Below are 20,128 nucleotides of genomic sequence, written 5' to 3'. Positions count from 1 at the left end.
TTAAACTGGGTTTTCTTTTTATTATTGAGTCGTAATTGCTCTTTATATATTCTAGACCCAAGTCCCTAATCAGATATGTGTTTTGGAAATAGTTTCTTCCATTTTTTAGGTTATTTTTGCACTTTCTTGATGTTGTCCTTTGAAGCGCAAACTTTTTTTTAGATGAAATTCAGTTTATTTTTATCTTTTGTTGCTTGTGCTTTGGTATCATAGCTAAGAAGCTATTGCCTAATTTAATGTCACTAGGATATACTCCTATGTATTCTTCTATTGTATAGTTTTACCTTTTACATTTAGGTCTATGATACATCTTGAGTTAATTTTTGTATATGATGTGAGGTTCAAACTTCATTCTTTTGCAAGTGGAAATCCAGTTCCCCCAGCACAATTTCTTGAAAAGACAGTTCTTCCTCCATTGAACAATTCTTTGGAAATTGGGCTTTGGGGGTAGGTCCAAACCCATCTGCCCCCTCTAGTGGCTTCTGAACTGTTTGTTTCTAAGACTACCATGGAGCTGGGGAAAGGGGAATAGAACTGGTACATGTTAAAACACCACAAAGCTTGCTATTCTTATTGATAGCAATTTTTCTTGAATAAAAATTCATTGGATTGTTGCTAGACTTTGGTTGATTTCTAGAGTTTAGAAAAAAAGTGATTTTGACCATTTGGCTAGTATTTTCCTGGAGAAGAGTATTTTCAGAGGTGCTTGCTCCATCATTCAGGAACTGGTTTTCTATCTTACTAATTTTAATTGTTCATGCTTTTTAATCTATATATTTGTTGCCGGAATATCTCTCTTTATTTCTGAATTCTCTATTTGAGGTCCTGTTGGTCAAGAAATGGTTTAGTAATTATTTTTAGTTTTAAAGCATATGAAGAGCCTGGCAGTTTTTATAATTGATTTTTAATTTAATCCCATTGTGCTCAGAGTATGTGTTCATTGTTAGATTGATTCTTTGCTGTCTCCTGAGACTTATCTTGTGGACTAGAACATAGCCATTGTGTTAAATGCTTCATGTGTGCTTAAAGAGAATATATCTCCTATTTTGGTGGTACAGATTTCTATATATTCCCTGTGGGTTGAGCTTTTTGTTTTTATTTTGTTCTAATCATTTTTGTAATTATAACTTTTTATTAGTTTGTGTGGGAGTTGTAGATAAAAATCTCACAATGTAATTATGGATTTATCAATTTTGGCATTTAATTCTGTCAAATTTTGCTTCATATATCTTCAGGCTATATTATTAGGCACACACCATTTTAAGATTTTTATTTTATCGAGCTGTTTGTCTTATTATATAATAGTAAGCTTTTTATTTCTATAAAAACTGTTTGCCTTAAAGTCTATTTTGGCTAATATTAATATTGTTTTTTTAAATAATTCAATTATAATTCAAGACTCTTCACATGAAATTTTAGTGGCTGCATCACCAAAAATATTATTTTATTTTAAAAATCAAGACAACAAGACCTACATAATTTTAGTGACTTTCCTTTGTTTGTAGCAGAGGCAAGAGTAGAATCCAGGTGTGTTGAAGAATTTCTTTCTACATCAGTTGTAAAAGACAAGACAGTAATTTTTGGTTCAAAAGAATATACTTTCTCAAATAGATCATGAAAGTAAGATTAGTAAATGATCTTTTAAATATTGCTGTAGTAGAAACATGAGCACTCCTGAAGGGAAAAAACTTGTTTTACACTATTTGTCCTACTGAATCACCTTGCTCAGCATATATGCCATGTCCAAACAATTTTTGTTTTATTTATGAGTGTTTCAAAGAAGCTGGAAACGATCATTCCTTCTACTACTCGTTTGAATTTTTATTCTTAAAAATGATTAATCTTAATAGGAAAATTTATGTAAATGATAAAAAGTTGAACCAATGAAGAAGTAAGTGAAGTTAGTTATCTTCCCACTCCCAAATCCCAGTCACGAGTTCCCAAGGCACAGGTAACAGCATTTCCTCATTAATCCTTCAAGAAGTATTCTAAGATTTACCTTTATATAGATCTAAAACAAATCTTTTATTTTTTAACTTAAATGATGTCATAGTATGTGCACTGTTTGCATCTTGTTGTTTTCAAATTACAAAATATTGGAAATTATTCCATATCAGCACATCTGTGCCAATCATATTAATTTATGTGGCCCTATAATCTGATACTATAAGACTGGGTACATTATATATTTGGCCATCTATTGATAAATATTTATGTTGTTTTTAATCTTTTGCTACTCCAAATAATATTGCAAAGCATTTCCTTTCTCATCTGCCATTTTCCATATGCAAAACTATATCTTCAGAATAATTCCTTATAAATGGACCTCCTTACTCAAGGGGTATATGTACATTTCAACTTTTGATGGATATTGCCAAGTGGCTCTCTATAGAGCTTACAATAGTTTATGTTTCCATTATCAATATATTGGAGTGCTTTTTATCTGCATTTTAATCAATATAGTGTCTTCTCAAACAGTTCCATGGTTTTGAAATCCATTTATCTTTTTAAGAGAGAAATTGAACACTTTTTAAAATGTAAACATTGTTTATATTTTCCTTTTTATGAATTATTTAATATCTTTTGCTCATTATTTATTTGAGTATTTTTTGTCAATTTATAGGAGCTCATATGTACTAGAGAATTTAGTATGTTATTATATTACAAGTATTTTACCCAGTTTTTCATTTGTCTTTTGATTTTTTTATGTTATTTTTCTCCTACAATTTGTTTGTTTGTTTTGCTGAGGAAGATTTGCCCTCAGCTAACATCTGTTGTCAATCTTCCTCGTTTTGCTTGAGGAAGATTGTCCCTGAGCTAACATCTGTGCCAGTCTTCCTCTGTTTTGGACGTGGGTCATTGCCACAGCATGGCCACCAATGAATGATGTTAACCCAACACAGGCCACTGAAGTGGAGCGAGCCAAACTTAAACACTAGACCATGGGGCTAGCTTTCCTACAAGTTTTTAAATGTATATTAAACGTCATTCTTTTTTTAGGTCTTCTGTGATTTGTGTCAAACTCATAAAGGCCTTCCTCATTCTACAGTTCTAAAACTACTTCTTTTGTATTGACTTCTAAGCCTTTCATAGTTTCATTTTGTTACGTCAAAATTATTAAGCTATCTGGAAATTACTTTTTGTATTAAGTCAGGAAATTTTCCAACTTAATTTCTTCTCCAGGCACCCTAAAACTATCATAATTCTCAGCCCTATAATTAATTATGGGTCAGGACCAAAGTCTTTTTCTTTTCTTTTCTTTTTTTTGCTGAGGAAGATTCTCCTTGAGCTAACATTGGTTGCCAATCTTCCTCTTTTTTTCTTTTTACGTGGGCCACCATCACAGCATAGCTGCTAACAGATAAGTGGTGTAAGTCCACACCTGGGATCCGAACTCAGGCTGCTGAAACAGAACATGCTGAACTTAACCACTAGACCACCAGGGCTGGCCCCCAAAGTATTTTTTTATTGAAAATATAATGTTTTTAAATATCTGTTGGAGTTAATCACTATTATATATTTCCCCTAGTATTTTCCTAGTGAGTCACACTTTTTTAATGTAAACTTTAAAATTATCTAGTGTTATTTTAAAGAATGGTATTTGTAATTCTTTTTCATCACAGAAAATTTATAAATTAATTCAGGTAGACTCAAGGTCTTTGGGACATTTGTTTTTCTATCTAATAATACTATATACCTTTCCATTTCTTGACGTCTTTATTCCTCTCATTAGTGTTTTAAAATTTCTTCATATATTCTTTGTGTGTTTCTTAACAAGTTTATTCTGATATTCCTCATCTTTTTTCATTGTTGCTAATGTGCATTTGTTCTTTTTCCATTTTGTCTTCTCGGTGGCTCTTGTTGGTAGAAAGGCTAGTGATTTTTGTCTTAAAATCTGTGATCAAGCCCTCCCCAGACCCCTTGCTGCTGGCATCCACTGTTTTGTTTTCTGTCTCTATTGTTTTGCCTTTTCCAGAATGTCAAAGAAGTGGAATCATATGGTATGTAGACTTTTGAGCCTGATTTCTTTCACCTGACATACTGCATGCCTGTGTGTTTCTTCATTCAGACCCTTCTCCTGGATCTGTATAATGCCAATGGGCTCAGAAAGGTCCTGAGATCAGGCTGTTACTGCTGTCTCATTTTTTCAAAAAGTGGTTATGACGTTTGCCCCTTAGTTGTACTACCTCCTTTGAGAATTGTGCTCTGCCAGTAATTTTTTTATATCTACAACTGCAGACATCCTCTCTCAGAAACTCTCTTCTCTTCGAATGCGTTCATCAGCCCTTCCTCTACTACTGTGGTATTTTGGTAACAGATGTCTTCCAGCGTTAGTGAAGGTGTAACTTGCGTTTCTTTTCTTTCCTTTTTCTTTTATTTCTTTCTTGTTCTAGTGTGGTTTCCTAAGGAAGAGGTAGCATGTCATTACTTTGCAATTTTAAAACTGTATCTCCATAAACAGGTGTTAAATATAAATTTCTCTAGCAAGTAGCTGCTGCACCTATAATTTACTACTTGATTAAAGGCAAACTATAAGCCAAAGGATGTGGAACCTCTCCAGAGCTGAAATGTCATGAGTTCCAGCACATGCTAAGAAATATCCAACTTTCTTCTGGTGTATCATCATCCCAGCCTTTTCTCTTATGTAACATCTCTTTTGTTTATTCCTTTGAATAATCTTTGGAATTTAATATTCATAATAATTATTAAACATCTATTATTATTTTTAAGTATGCATACTTTTAATTATTAATTATCCTAATAACACAGTATGCTATGCATTTTATAAATAAAACAGTATTGAGGATCAGAGAGTCTAAATAAACTTCTCGAATTTACACGGCTAGTTGGTAGCAGAGCTCTGTCTGAAACCTGCATTTTCTGACTCCGAGTCTATTGCTTTTGACTACATCACAGTTACCTCCACAACTGTATTTACTATGATGAGTTTCAGCTTATAAAACAAATTTGTATACATCATTTAATTGGATTCTGATAACAGTTTAAGTTAGATTAAAAGGAGGTTACCATTAATCCCATTTTATAGGTAAGCTCATTTAATTCCTGAAAAAGATAAAGAATTTTTCAAGGGCAAGCAGTTTTTTCATACTAGAGAATCAAACAAGGGCTCCTGATCCAAAGATAGATATTCTTTCTTTTAAATAACTGTACATCCAACACAACCGTTTTCTTTACTTGAAAGTGCTAAATTTTAGATTTAGAATTGTATGAGTATTTGGTCTATTGTCAGCTATTTGGAATTAGTTATTTTGTAAATATTTGGTATCTTGTATCAGTGAGCTATTGTCACAGTAATGTGCAATAAACACCACAATACTGTGCCATAAATAACCACAATACCTACGTGATCACAACAATATGCATAATTTTTGCTCACAAGTTCTCAGGCCTTCTGAGCATTTCTACGGTCTCGGCTGGGCTTCCTTATACTTTGCGGTCAGTTGCAGGTCATGTAGGTGGCTCTGCTGATCCTGTCAGGCCTCTCTCCCACTCTAGCTATCAGCTAGTCTCTTAAGGTGGATTCAGTTTTCCTCTGCATTTTTTCACTCTGAACATATTTATTCAATGTGCTGATCAGAGCTTCCTAAAGTAGACTCATGTCCATTGAAAACAAAATGGCAAGTGACACCCCTACACCAAGGACAACCAGCTTAGGTTAGCACCCTTCTAAATCTATGACCTGTTATGAATTATGTCTTCCCTGATGCTAGGTGTTGGGGACATCATAATGAGCAAGACAGACAAGATCCCTGTTTTAACAGAGCTTATGATCCAGTGAGGAAGATAGATGACAAACAAGTAAATACTGGTGTTAAAATACATTTCAAAGAGAATAAATAGGCTATGGTAATATAGAATAATGGTGATGGGCCTTTATTAGGTAACTGATCAAGGAAGACCTCTTTGAGGAAATGGGATTAATAAGAATAGTAAACCTGGTTGCAGTTGACAAAAACCCAGCTCAAATCAAGTTGAAAGAGTTAACGCATTGGTTTACATATTCAAAGCATGGAAAACTAATAGGAGATTTGAAGAAAGAAACCAGTCTTAGGGATAATTGGAAGTATGGATTTCAACGTCCTTAGGACAAGGTCTCTCCCCAGGTCATCACTATCTCATTCTTTGCGGCTTTTTCTCTTCTACTGCAATATCACAAATAGACTTCTGCAAATTACAAGGACATCAACACTGGCAACACTTGGCCTGCAGATATGTGACCTTGGAAGAAATGAGACTCTTCCCTCCAGCTTGAAGATTTCTCTGGAAATTTACAAACCCATTAGCCTGACTTAGGTCTCACATCCACCTCTTCAGCCACTCACTGTGGACAGGGATGATTATAGCAGCTCACATCCAGAGGATGTGCCTAGACTTAGGATAGGAAAATCAGTTTTCCTAAAGGGGAATATGAAACCTTAACTTCATATCTGTTTTCAAAGCTTCTCTCTTTTCTTCCAACTCAGGCACTGTCCAGACTTAAAAACTAGTGTGGGAATGGTATAGATATGATTTTCTTGGACTGTGAAGAAAGCTACCATCTTCCCTCTTATGAGGAGCACTTCTTAACTATAAATCCAATAACTCTCTTCATAGAAATCCTCTTTTGTTGGCTCTCTCTCCTTCATGGATCTGAGGGCATGTGATGGGTTAAGAGTAGCACAACTAGTTTTAGCCAACTCTTAGCAATTCCTATAGTGATGTTTCTGAGGTTTGGACTGTCAGCTGAAACTCCCCTAAAACAGAAAATCTCCAATTTTGTCTTTGAATTGCAATAATTCTTGTGTTCTTTAATCAGAATCAGGTATATAGAAATCCAAGGAAGAAAAAGTCATTTATATCTTATTTTAATGAATACATGTAAACTTGTTTTTGAAGTTTCTTTTAAATTTTGGATTAAAAGAAATTACTCGTTTAATACAGAGAATTATATAATAAATTATACTTTTAAATAAATGGATTTTGACCTCAAGCATTTTATTCCACTTACAAAAGTATATAAATATTTTCACAAGCCTATTAAAAATAAATTTATTTTCAGATCCTTTTGAAGCTTTCATCATCTTTTCTATTCGCCATGAGATCAGAAGGATTGATCTTCATAAAAGAGACTATAGTCTACTTGTTCCTGGATTAAGAAACACAATAGCACTTGATTTTCACTTCAATCAAAGTTTACTTTATTGGACAGATGTTGTAGAAGACAGAATATACCGAGGCAAGCTTTCTGAAAGTGGAGGTACAGATATTATAATTTTGACTTAATGTTTAGATTAATTTTTAACTGAAAATTCCAGAGAAACTTCCGTAATAGAAGGAATTTTGATTAATCTTTGGCCTCTGGTTCTTTATCTCCTCACTCATGTATGTAAAACCAAGGATATCAAGTGTATATGTGAACACATGTTGGGGGAAGGGAGCGGTGAAGGCCTTTGCAATTCATTCCATTTTCAAAGTGTGGACTTTTCCATGTACATTTGGTGAGGAAATTTATTGACAAGAACAAAATGACTGCCTTCTGCAGATTAGTAGTCATATTTTTGTGATTTAAAATAACTTTTAATGTGTTTTTTAATGTGTTACCATCTTTCAGCATAATTCCAAGAAATAATGAATTGTTACAAAGACTGCTAATACCAGCTAAATATTTTTGCCATAATTTAACTTATCTCTTTTACTAATCTACCCCTTTCTTACATAGTAAGGCTTTGAGATAAATATAATTCTCTTGAAATAATTCCCCTGAAAATAATTCTCTTGAAAATGTTGGATCTGTGTAGCATTCCAAAAGCAAGATATTTCTATCAAAATCTAAATTCTTCCTTAAGTCACCTTTGCAATTTGGGAAAAATGGTAATATTTAAACACACAATATAATTATAATGTGTGAATTTGTGTCCTGTCTAATATTACAGGACACTGATTTCAAAAGATGGATTTAGATCCATGAGCTTAGATGGTTAACTGTTTAAAAAAAAGCAAAAACAACACACTGTTAAAATATCTCATGAAAACACTGGCAATGTCACAAACTACAAAGAGTTATCCTATTAGAAAAAGCGTCTTTAAAATAAAATTTTTAAAAATTCCAAAAGAAACTAAGGAATAGAAATATAAGAATATTGGTGGACACTACCAAATTGCTTATTTTTATTTAGACCACACTAATGCCTTCTCTTATTTGCAAATGTGTTATATCTTGCAAGTCTTATGACCCCAGAGGGGGTGGGAGACTGTGATTTGAGGTTGTCTTTTTTAAGGTTAAATGCAGTAAAGCTATCTCATCTGTCATGCTTCAAAAAAGAGGAAGAGCTGACTAGCTATAATAATGCGTGTTGCCCCAGGTGGACTTTTTCTCTTCATTCTACCCCTGAAAATCAACATTTGAATTAAATTGCGCTGATTTTAACCAGCACATCATTATTATTCCCCAAATCCCTTGTTCTGCCTAAAAAGTCAAAAACAAGAAATAACTTTTTTGCAATCTCAACATTGTTGTTAGCTCAGAGATGTTTGAAAATTCTATTCTACTGTCACTGAAGGGATTTAAGAGATGAAAAATTTCTGATGGGAATGATCAGTAATTCTAACTTTGGAACCTTCTTGGTTTCCTCTGTGCCAGGTAATAACTTTTGCACTATATTTCTCAAAGTTAGTATGTTTAAAGACTTTGTAATGCTACTAAGTAGGCCTTTTCCTTTGAGCTCAACACGTTCCGTGAATGGGTACAAGTGTTGGTTTTCCCTTTTTTGTAGGTGTCAGTGCGATTGAAGTGGTTGTGGAACATGGCCTGGCTACCCCGGAAGGACTGACAGTTGACTGGATAGCAGGCAACATATACTGGATAGACAGCAATCTGGACCAAATCGAAGTGGCCAAACTAGATGGTTCTTTAAGAACTACACTAATAGCAGGAGCCATGGAACACCCCAGGGCCATTGCTTTGGACCCAAGATATGGGTAAAGAAATTTGCCTTTCACAGATTCACTTTGGCGTAAATAATAATCTTTCAAATTAATATTGAATTCAACTAGCTCATAAAATTATGAATCAAAGTGCTTATTTTGTGCACGTATATATTTGTGTGGATATATATAATTGTGTATGTATTGTGTGTATGTGTGTGTGTGTGTGTATATGTATATAATTGTATATATATCAACCAGTTTAAGTTTATCACCACAAGTTTAGTTATAGGATTGCTTACATAGGTAATTTTAGAGGACAGAAATGTCTTTTGCATAAATATGGGCATTAGGCCCTATTGGAAGCTATTGCAATTCTATTTTGAAGCAGTAACTTAATGAATTTCTCTTTGACCTGCCAAAGAGCTGCTGTAATTGTTTCTAATGGTTGCAACCCACAGGGCCAGTCTTTGGTCCAAACAGTCACAGACGTTCATCTCCTCACCCTTTATTTATTTTGCATGTACTTGGAGTTAGTTTAAAAGAAAATTGGAAGAAGCTTGAAGGAGTCCAGTGGTGAGAAGCTGACTATGGGGACATTTGAAAGACAAGGCACATGATTCTGGAAAACAAGGTCAAATGTTGAGTAACTCAGGTTATTGCTTGCACTGTGCCGCTGTGTGTTTCTGTGAAAGAGCAGAAGAGAGACCCTGGATTTGGAGCCAGAAAACCAGGGTTCCAGTTCCTGCTCAGTCACTTATTCTCTGGGAAACCTACTGAAGTGTGTTTTCTTCCCTTAGATTTCAGTTTTCTTTTTTGTAAATCAGGTATCATAATATCTTTATCATCAGGTTGTTTTTGAGGAGATAGTAAATATGTAGAAGATAATATGTAACTGATAAATGTGAGAATACTTTACTACTGTTCATTATTTATTTCCTTGGTAATTATTTTGTAAATATAAAACTCTTGTCAAGTCTAAAGGATAGTAGAAAGGAATTTTTCTTTTTTGGCTCTATACCTTAAGTAATACGAACTCCAGGGAGCACCAGTGAGCGGGGGAGTCAGCCAGAAGGGAGTTTAATGAGATGCAGAAGAGAGAAGGGAGCACATTGTATCTAAGTCAGCTTGCTGGCCAAGCTCTCTGGCTTGTGCTCTGGTTTATGCCCAAGACTCAGAAATCAATAGCTTGGGAAGTTTGTTTGTCTTCCTTTTCCTCAGTTCAGACACAGAAGTTAAAGGATGAAGCAGCTTGTCTAGAGCAGGGTTCCAAACCGGCACCCCTCACTGATGCGTCTGCTTTACCTTCCACAGCATTTTAACTTTATTTGAATTAGTTGCCCAAAATTGAAATATTGAGAGGTTTTGCATACAATGCTGGATTTCTGGTTTCTCTGGAAAACATAGGGAGATCTGGCAACAATGTGCAGAGCAGTAGCTGTATCTTTTACCATAGAGGTGTGTTCTCTAGTTGACACACTTTACCCTTTGCCCATTTCACTCATTACCACTTGTAATAACAATTCACCAGGAAGAGGTGTGCTATGTTTAATAAGAAATTCTCTTTTTTAAACAGACTGTTCTTGAGATTACAAGTAGATTGCTGATCCTGACCCTTTACTTCCTACAAAAGTTTATCATCAACAGGGGTTTTACCCTCAATGTAACAACCAGTGGTGTGAAACTTTCAACTATTAAACCTGTCTAAGTTCTACCAGCATCTTATCTGCATGAGAAACTTTCTATATAAGGGAAAGTGAGATTTTGGAGAAAGTTGTAGTTTCAGCATGTATACCAACATGATAGGAAAACTGGGAATGCTTCCGAAATTATAAATGGCATACAGAAATCAAAAACCAAAGTTCCCAGTGTATGAAAATTTTGAAAATATTCTGACCAAACGAAGCAGTGAATCTGGGAGTTGAAGCTTCATTTTCTATAGCTTTGAACTGACAACGCTTAGGATAAACTCATTTCTCTCAGTTTGCTTGGGGAATACACAACCTGAGAGGAGGAAAAGAAAACAGAAACACAGGGATGCACAACCCACAGTTACAATTTAAATGAAAATATCAGACACCATTTCAGTGATATAAGTGGATCTCCAGAAATAAAATATCCTTTAAGAGTTGAAAGTACAGATCGCTAGCCTCTGTGTAGGGAAAACCTGACAATGCTTCTGAGAAAGTTGGTGCCTTCTGTTACTTATTGCTACTATAAAATTGTGAGGCTAATGAAGATAATTACAGTAGTAATAAATTATTTTTAAAAATGGGTGAAGAAATAACACTTGTAAAATTGTTTCTGGCATAAATGACCAAAGTTCAGATGACAGTACTGTTTCATTCAACTCTAGTAATGAATTAAAAGGTTAACATGTTTGGATATCATGATATGATAGGATTTTTATTCATAAAAATTATTTTATAGAGGATTGACATGATTAAGCTATGAGATATGTGTAAACACCTTAAAGCCCAGTTGGAGCAATTAAATTTTAAAATGTAGTGCAAATCTTAAAATATTTTTGGGTTTATTGGATATTTTGATAAAAAGTTCATAGGTATTTTTAAACATTGGACCTTTCATATGATAAGCTGAGAGCATCATAAAAATAAGTATACACATACATTGACCTGCAAAGCCAAGCTAAGCACAGAAAAAGCAACACTGAAAAATAATTTAACTCAGTTGATTTATTAAACTTAGTGCTATTCACATATTCAGAAAAAAGCCATGAAAATTTTCCCTATTTCTCAAATTATTCATAAAATATATAAGGAAGCTGTGACTAAAAGTGATAGGAGTTCTAAGGACATTTAAGTTTCTTGTGAAGATTTTTATATTAGGATAAATTCACTGTATAATCTTTTGAGAAATATGGTTTGTGTAAATGCTATTATCTTTCCTACTAAATAGTAAGCTTTCTGAAGGCAAGCAACGTTGCTTCCAAGTCTGTGAAATCCTTCACTGCTCTTGGCGTATATAATTGTACTCAATAAATGCTTGTTCCATAAGTTAATGCGTAGGTATAAATAGACTTTTGTTTACATGTGACTTACCAGAACTAAGAATACACCTTAAAGAGCGAAGTAAAAAACCATTAATGGGTCACACTATAAACTTTTTACAATAACAAATGAAAAAAAAAGTTTGCAACCTGACACTTTGCTTCCAAAGCACAGCTGAGAAAACAAAAAAATTAGGCTACAATATTAGCCCCATAAAACATGTTTAAATCATGCAGCTTTCCTACAGCAATCAAGGTCTTTGTGACCTTTTTTACAGACGCCAAAAAAGAAGTGTTTTTAATTGACTACTTCGCCTCCGCAGGACAGAATCCACTGGCCTTCATTTTACATTATAAAACATATTTGCCTCCATGCCACATTCCTTCAGTATTCTGGGTTTTGACCCAGTATTGCAAGTGACAAGTCATTCCAAGATGGTAAATTAAGAGTCTTAAGAGCCATTTTTCCTTCATTCCATTTTAAAGGGATACACTTATAGCTAAGGTGACCTGAAAAAGTACATGAATCTCCTGTAAACATCAAGCTTCTTATTAGGGAGTAACAAGCACCAGGGAGTTCAGAATCTACAGGGCGTGCCCTTCAGTTCCTAAACTTTCCTTGCCTTTATGCTTGTGCAACTGCATGGCATCTCCCTGCTCCATTCCTGGTATTTAGTTTTCCTTTGTCGTAATAACTGGACTCTGCTGTAACAATTGCTATAATCTGGTGGAATCAGATATAGTGATTGTGAAGATTAGCGAGACATCTAAATAAAATTTAATTTTTTCTGGGAGTGTTCCTAAACAAAACTAATAAAGACGCTGTTGGTTTTAGAAGACCTAAAGATTATAGATAAGTAACCTCTTTTTTTCTGCCAAGATCATTTATTTTCACCTTCTGCTGCCTGACCTGATAGATGATAATGGCCCTTTCGTGCCTGTAATGGTACAAGTTGTTCACGGTCCATTGACCCAATTCAATCCTGATACAGACTAACCCGCGAATGCAGGAACTGGAGAATCAGTTGACTGTACTCTCTTTTTTAAAAGCAATTGTGGCTGAACATTTTCATACGTCTTGCAAGAAGAGATATTCAGTCTTTGTATACTTGAAGAAATAATACAATCATTGAAATGTTAATATATTTTAACCATAAAAAGGAAGCAATAAGAGAAAAATTATTCTTTTAAAATATCATATTGTTAAGTATACAAAAGAGTGCCTAGAATTTTATGAAACAATGATCCTTGAAATCAACTTTTAAAATTGATTATAAACTGACTTATGGCAAGGTTAAGAACGTTTTTAGGGGAACTAATTCTAGAACAAGTTATTTTATAAAAAGTGTTGGAAATTTCCCTCTTGAATTGATGACAGATTAGGACCACAGTGACCACTACAGAAGAAACAACTCAATGTTGCTATGTTCAGTGAAGAAATAAAGGGATCACTTATTTTAGAATTCCTCAGATTGTCCCAAGCCATATATTTTTGTTCACTGGAAACGTATTTGAGAGTTCACAGTACCCATTTCTGGTAAACCTACATATAGAGAATGCAGAAATTCACGGTTATTGATATGTGAGTTGGAATTGCAGTAACCACATAAAGCAGAGCGAGATAGAAAATTACCAGGGAGACACCAATTTTCCATTTGTTATACAGGCAAAAGACAAGGCTCCAGAAGTCTTTGGGTCATCAGTTCCAGGTGCAAAGTACAGCCTTGTCTAGATCTCGCTACCTTGTTTGTCAAGGTTTCACCATAAATTTGATTGATGCTATGTTGGTCTTGTTTCTATTTTAAATTTTATTTTTTTTTTATTCTAAGTTTAAGGAGAAGCTGACAAATAACAACTGGTGTCAGTGAAAAGATGTGTGTTTCCAAAACTAAATTTGAAGTGAGTCATATAATCCATTTCATATTCATTGTCTTCAAGAAAGACATTTAGCTACTTAACTGAAGAGCCTTCCAGCTGTTTATTAATTAACAGGTGTTCCATTGTCTATTTAACTGGCAACATATTATATATGAAATAACTTATAAGCAATACGTATGTATATAAGCAATATATGTTATTTCATGTTGATATTTCCAGATAGTTACTATTTTCTCATACAAGACAATCTTATCTTCAAACGTTAGTCTTTCAGAAAAGGATTCCTAACAATAAGATTTTATAAATGTCTTCTGGTACATTTAAAAAATTCTATTTATTTGAGTTAGTTACACTTTTAACGTTTTACGTAGAAATTTTCAAATACACAAAATAGAAGGAATTGTATAAAAAACTCCCTCATATCCATTACCCAGTTTCAACAATTATCAATACATTGTCCTCTGCCATATTAGTGTTCATTTTTATCCTTTCCCAATGGTTTACTTAATTTATTAAATGTTGGTGGCTAAACAATGAATAATTTGGATATTGTTTTTGTAGATGTGTTCCCACCAGCAGGGCTATGGAAACTCCTAAAGCTGCCCATGAAACTAAAACATTTTTCTTAATATAAACTCATTTTTGAGAGACTTTCTATGAGATAAACCCAATCCTATGACCTACTAAATCCTTTTCTCATGGTTTTGTCTCATGCTTACTTCATAAAACTAATCTACCTTCACATACATGCTATTGTAACATTTAAACATTGACATTAGTGTTAATTCTCATTCTGTCTGTCTCTCTGTCTGTCTCTGTCTCTCTCTCTATCCATGTCTTTAACAGTTTGGAAATACTGAAATTTTGCCTTTAAAAGATATTCTCTATGAATATGTATGTGTGGATGCACATACAAACACAAATCTTTTCTATGTGCTAATCATCCTGTGTGCTAAATTGTTTATATCTATTAACTTTTCAAATGCTCCCTACTACATGTGTACTGTTATAGTTTTCATTTACAAATGAGAAAAAGGAGTCTGAGATTAAGTGTACTTGAGTAAGAGACAGATCCCAACCTTGGTTCCAAGTTTGTCTAACAGAAAAACATACATTGCCACTATTCAAGATGGACACAATCATTTAATAACATTTTTTCAATGTCTAGTGCTTAAGTTGTATATGAGCTTTCACTCTTTTCAAGAAGGTCAATATCTGACTTCTCTGTGCACCATACTCCTTTAGCACACATACTGACTAAATTTATTATATAATGTTTTGAATTTTCTTCTAATCATTTCATATTTATAATTCCATGTCCTATAAGAGATTGTATACTTCTCAAAAATTGAAGTCATGGTGAATACTTAGTTTACATCAGTGCACATTTCCTTAAATAAACATAATAAATTTTTTTAAGAGGACTGGTTGAATTCAATTTTTAATTTTGTTCTGGAGAATTATTTCATTTTCCAAAGTAATCTGCCAAATTCTTATACTAAATGATCATTCAAAATAATGGAAGAATCTAAAAATAGCAAGACTAAATATAATTATGATGATGAACAAAATTTATTTTTGCCAATAACTTTACCATTTCTCACCAAAATGTTGTCAGAACTGATAATAGGAAATTTTACTGGACTGTAACTATCTTTCTAGTCCTTTTCATTTTCCCTTCCCAAATCTCCATGCTACTCACTGAGTTCTACTACAAATGTGGAGAAGGCAACTACCATTTATTGATTACCAGCCATGCTCCTACTCTTGTATCAGCTGCTTTCCCTTTATTGTTGTATTTAGTGACATGACATTAAATTGTTATATGTTAAAAGCATGAGAACAGAAGTTAGACTGTCTAGTTTCCTATCTCCTTCTGCCACTTGCTAGCTACGTAACCCTGGTCAAGTAATTTAACTTCTCTAAGCTTGTTTTCTCACCTGTAAAACATGGATAAATTTAGCCATGGATTCAAGATCAATTACATGAGACCATCTATTATATAAAGCACTGAAAATAGTTCTTAGCATATAGTAAGCTCTCAAAAAATATTAGCTAGTTCTAATGATTGTGGAATTGTTATGTAACTATATTGTAAATACTATAGAAACACACATCAGCAGTTAGGCCACTGACAATTAAACATAAACCATCCGTTACCTAATAGCCTTAGAAATCAAATGCATGACATGCAGCACTTAATGCGTGTTCTGTGGAACTGTTTGTGCACCATAAATTTGTGGAGTTATAAATAGCATTTGGTAAAAAAAAAAAAAAAAAACCAAAGACGAAGCTACTCTCTTTAACATATAAAAAGTTGCGTTTTAACAACTGCCTGTTTGCATATATCAAAGTGCATGATTTCCTTCTGTTTTCTCTTTATATCCTCTGTTATATGATCTATTCTATTCGTGTGAATCTGAATATTATCTCCATACTGATGACTTCCAAATTCATGTCTCCAGCCCTGCCTTCTCTGAACTTTACCCTGGCATATCACACAGCTTCCTGGACATCTCCTTTTTGATGTCTTGAAAACTCAAGATCAAAAAAGTAAAAACTAAACTGTTGATTGCTATCCACGCTCATCCACACTCACTTCCCAGCTCTTAAAGTCTGTTCCTCTTCCATTTTTCCCATATCACTTAAGGGATTCTCTGCACACTCTCTCCTTGTCCTTACTCTGAGTTTCCTGAAACAAGAAACGAACAGTTACCTATAATTCTGTTCTCTACTTCCAATCATCATCTAGTCGTGGTAATTTTATCTCCAAAATATACCCTGAATCCATTCACTTCTCTCCACTGCCACCACACGACTCCAAACCACTATCACCTTTACCTGGTCGTTTAAAATAACCATCTGACACACCCACGCTCTTGCCTCACTATAATCCATTTATATATGATATCATTAAATATGCTTCTTATTCCCTTGGAATAAAATCTCAAATAATTGCTTTATCATACAAGACCCATAAGATCACCTTGTTCAGCTTCATCTTCTTCCCCTTTCCTTCTCACTCTCCTCATATCTGACATGTGACCTCATTTCTGTTCCTCCAATCGCCCCAATAGGAACTTTATATCTGCTGTTTATTTTGTTTGTCTTGCTTTTTATACGGCTCTCCTCAGCTTTTAGATTACATAACAAAATTTTGCTTCAAAATATCTCAGCAGCAGTAGTGATATATTCATGTGTTTATTTAGTCTGTCTTCACCGGACTTTAAGCCCCGTGAGGGTAGATAATGTGTCCGTTTCTCTTGTGACTGTTCACCTAGCCAGGGCCTAGCGTACAGTAATACTCAATAAGTGTTTGTGGAATGACTGACTGAAACAATAGCAATATTTCTTTTTCTTCAGAATTCTTTTCTGGACAGATTGGGATGCCAATTTTCCTCGCATTGAATCTGCCTCTATGAGTGGTGCTGGGAGAAAAACCATCTATAAAGACATGAAAACCGGGGCTTGGCCTAATGGACTAACTGTGGACCACTTTGAAAAAAGGATAGTTTGGACAGATGCCAGGTTTAAAAATGATCTTTTTTTCTGTATTTCCTGTTACCTTCCTCAGATAGTATTGACAAAATCAAAACATGTCCTGACATGCATGTATCGTGTATACATATATATTGATATTGGTGGTGATTTTTGTTTGTTTTTTTTTTATGATGGCTTTTTTTCTTTCTACAAATCAGATACAGGCCTATAAAATATTTTTATAGAATATTTTTTCTGTTACTTATCTAATTAATATGAGCATATCACTGGACTATTTGAATGAATTTTGATAAACTACCAATGTATTTCTATAGGTCAGATGCTATTTATTCAGCCCTCTATGATGGAACAGGCATGATAGAAATCATCCGAGGCCATGAATACCTTTCTCATCCCTTTGCTGTGTCTCTATATGGGAGCGAGGTCTATTGGACAGACTGGAGGACTAACACACTCTCAAAAGCCAATAAGTGGACAGGGCAGAATGTCAGCGTGATTCAGAAAACCAGTGCACAGCCGTTTGACCTTCAGATATACCATCCCAGTCGTCAGCCACAGGGTAAGTGCTGGTTATGAATTAACCACCCAGAAAGTATTTTCATTTTAATCATATAATATTCAAACTGTAAAATAACTTCTGTAAATTAACAGTTATCAATATTTTATATATTTTGTATGATGAAAGTGTTCCAGCCTCTATTTTAATTAATTTAGGAGTCTTTTCTTTCCCTTTTTATTTATTTCACATAGGAATAAATTGAGAAATCTTAGAAATTAACAGTTTTACATCAATCCTCAAATTCATAGTCCCTGCTATTGCATCAATAAAAGATACTGTGGGAAGTTGTAGAAGTTGTCTTCAGATTTGAAATCTATTACCTAAGTATGATCAGTCAATTGGAGGAGAAGACCAAGGACACATTTGTGTTAGCCCCCAAGTAGTCTCTGTGTAGTATATTGAGAGGACAAGGAACGGTGCATAAGAAAGGATCAATTATCTGCTTGAACTTTTCCGTTTTAAGAAAACTGAGTTCTTATGAACATGTGTGTTACCTCTCCCCATGTAGTCCACATTTTGGTTCAGTAGTAATCTCCATCTTGGTTTTTTTATTTCGGTTCTTCCACTCAATCCTTGCCAAATCTTCTTAATTTTAAGTCTCACATTTCTTATTTTTTTTCTTCTTCTGGGATTCATGACCATTCACTGTAACATTAGCTCATCCTTTTATACCTCTTGCCTGACTCTTCCCCATTATGATATGTGTCATAACCAATGGAAATCTCATTCTAATGAAAATTATGTTTCCGTCATGATTAGCATATTTTTATTTGAGACATATTATTCTCAGATGACAAGCTCTTTCCTATAGAGGATACATTTTCTCCGTCTTTCAGTGTAGAGTAAGCAGATCTTCCACTTCATTGGCATTTCTGGTCTTATGGACACTTCAAGCCTTATTTTAAATTCATGTTATATTAGCTTCTCCCAGACTTAGCTAAAAATAGTCACCTCTGTGGTCTATAAATTTCATGGCTATTCTCTGTCTTTCTTCAATACTTGGCTTTCATTCTCTCTCAATACCATTTCTCTTTACCAAAATTTCCTCATCTGTAAAATTTTCTGTGCCCTCTGCCTGACATAGTCTGATTGAATCTAGTTCCCTTCTGAGATACTTGCAATTTCTCAGTTTCAATTTTCTTATATAATTGATCCTTCTTTGTCACATGGGAGTTTCTGCACACCCTGGGCTATGTGAGCAATCACTTTAATCTTTTTCTATCACCCTTAACTCCTTACTCCTTTCATACTACAAACCTGCAAAGCATAAGGACATTGAAGGGAGAAAATCTAGCTTAGTCATTTTTATGCTTAGTAAGCATTCAGTAAATACACTGGATTTAAATAAGTGAAATAAGGCAAGAAATCTTCATTCTGACCAGAAATGTGCCTCTTGTATAATAAAAAAGACACTCTTCTCTAAAAACTTCCTTCAGCATAGAGGAATATCTAGTCATTAGCAAAAACTCTATCTGGCTGACAAACACTTATAGGATTGTTTTTAATTTTTATAAATGTAAAATTACATATACATATATTTTTATCCCTCAGACTATTTGGTGTTTTGTAGGAACTGTAATTTTTATGTTTAGAGTAATTTAAATGAATTGGACCTGAAAAATGTCCTGGGTCTGTGTATTACATCGTTCCTCTCCCTCAACATAGGGATCAATGTATTTCATTTACTAACTGACTCTCTGATTTGCCTGGATTGACATGACCCCTAGCGAATTCATAGAATGGGAAGGAAAATGATACTTTCAAGCTCTCTTGACATTTCGTATGTAGAAAAAGGAAGTTAGACGTTCGATGTAATTCATTGGCTGGGGGGAGATGTTCCTGACGCCCTTACTTAACTCAAAAGATGATTTATATGTAACTACTCTACTTCGCATAAAATAAGGAAGTTTTTACTATATGGATCTAATTTAACATATTTTCCCAGGATTCAGGGCAGATATTCTAGTCATTATATACTTTTAGAGAATGCCACTTATAATGAGAACTTGCTATTTCCTAAATGCAATTCAGTCAGTTTCCAATTTTTAGAATGATCAAAGAACATTCTACTTTTCCCCATTATAAGGATCACTGAGCATATAACAATCTTTATCCATCCTCTTTATCTCCTTCAGTAAAGTAAGATTTCCACTGCTAGGGGGAAAAAAATAAGATGCAGAAATGTATTGACTATTTTATTATCAAGGGTAGAATTACAATGAAAATAGTAACAAAGGTTCAGCATTAACAATAAT

General features: G+C 34.1%; 1 protein-coding gene across 1 annotated transcript in view; it reads left to right on the top strand.

The window, feature by feature from the left end:
• LOC124233810 (low-density lipoprotein receptor-related protein 1B-like) overlaps positions 1-20,128 on the top strand; it is a 792,861-nt gene that overhangs the window by 167,344 nt on the left and 605,389 nt on the right. The window contains exons 18-21 of the mRNA XM_046651030.1: positions 7,061-7,258; positions 8,775-8,979; positions 17,177-17,341; positions 17,629-17,873. Of these exons, the coding sequence (XP_046506986.1) occupies positions 7,061-7,258; positions 8,775-8,979; positions 17,177-17,341; positions 17,629-17,873 (813 nt within the window). The remainder of the gene's footprint in view (positions 1-7,060; positions 7,259-8,774; positions 8,980-17,176; positions 17,342-17,628; positions 17,874-20,128) is intronic.

The sequence above is a fragment of the Equus quagga genome, unplaced genomic scaffold (assembly GCF_021613505.1).
Source record: "Equus quagga isolate Etosha38 unplaced genomic scaffold, UCLA_HA_Equagga_1.0 251_RagTag, whole genome shotgun sequence".
NCBI classification, from domain to species: Eukaryota; Metazoa; Chordata; class Mammalia; order Perissodactyla; family Equidae; genus Equus; species Equus quagga.
The sequence above is the reverse complement of the archived record's forward strand: the minus strand, read 5'-3'. Positions and strand labels throughout refer to the sequence as shown.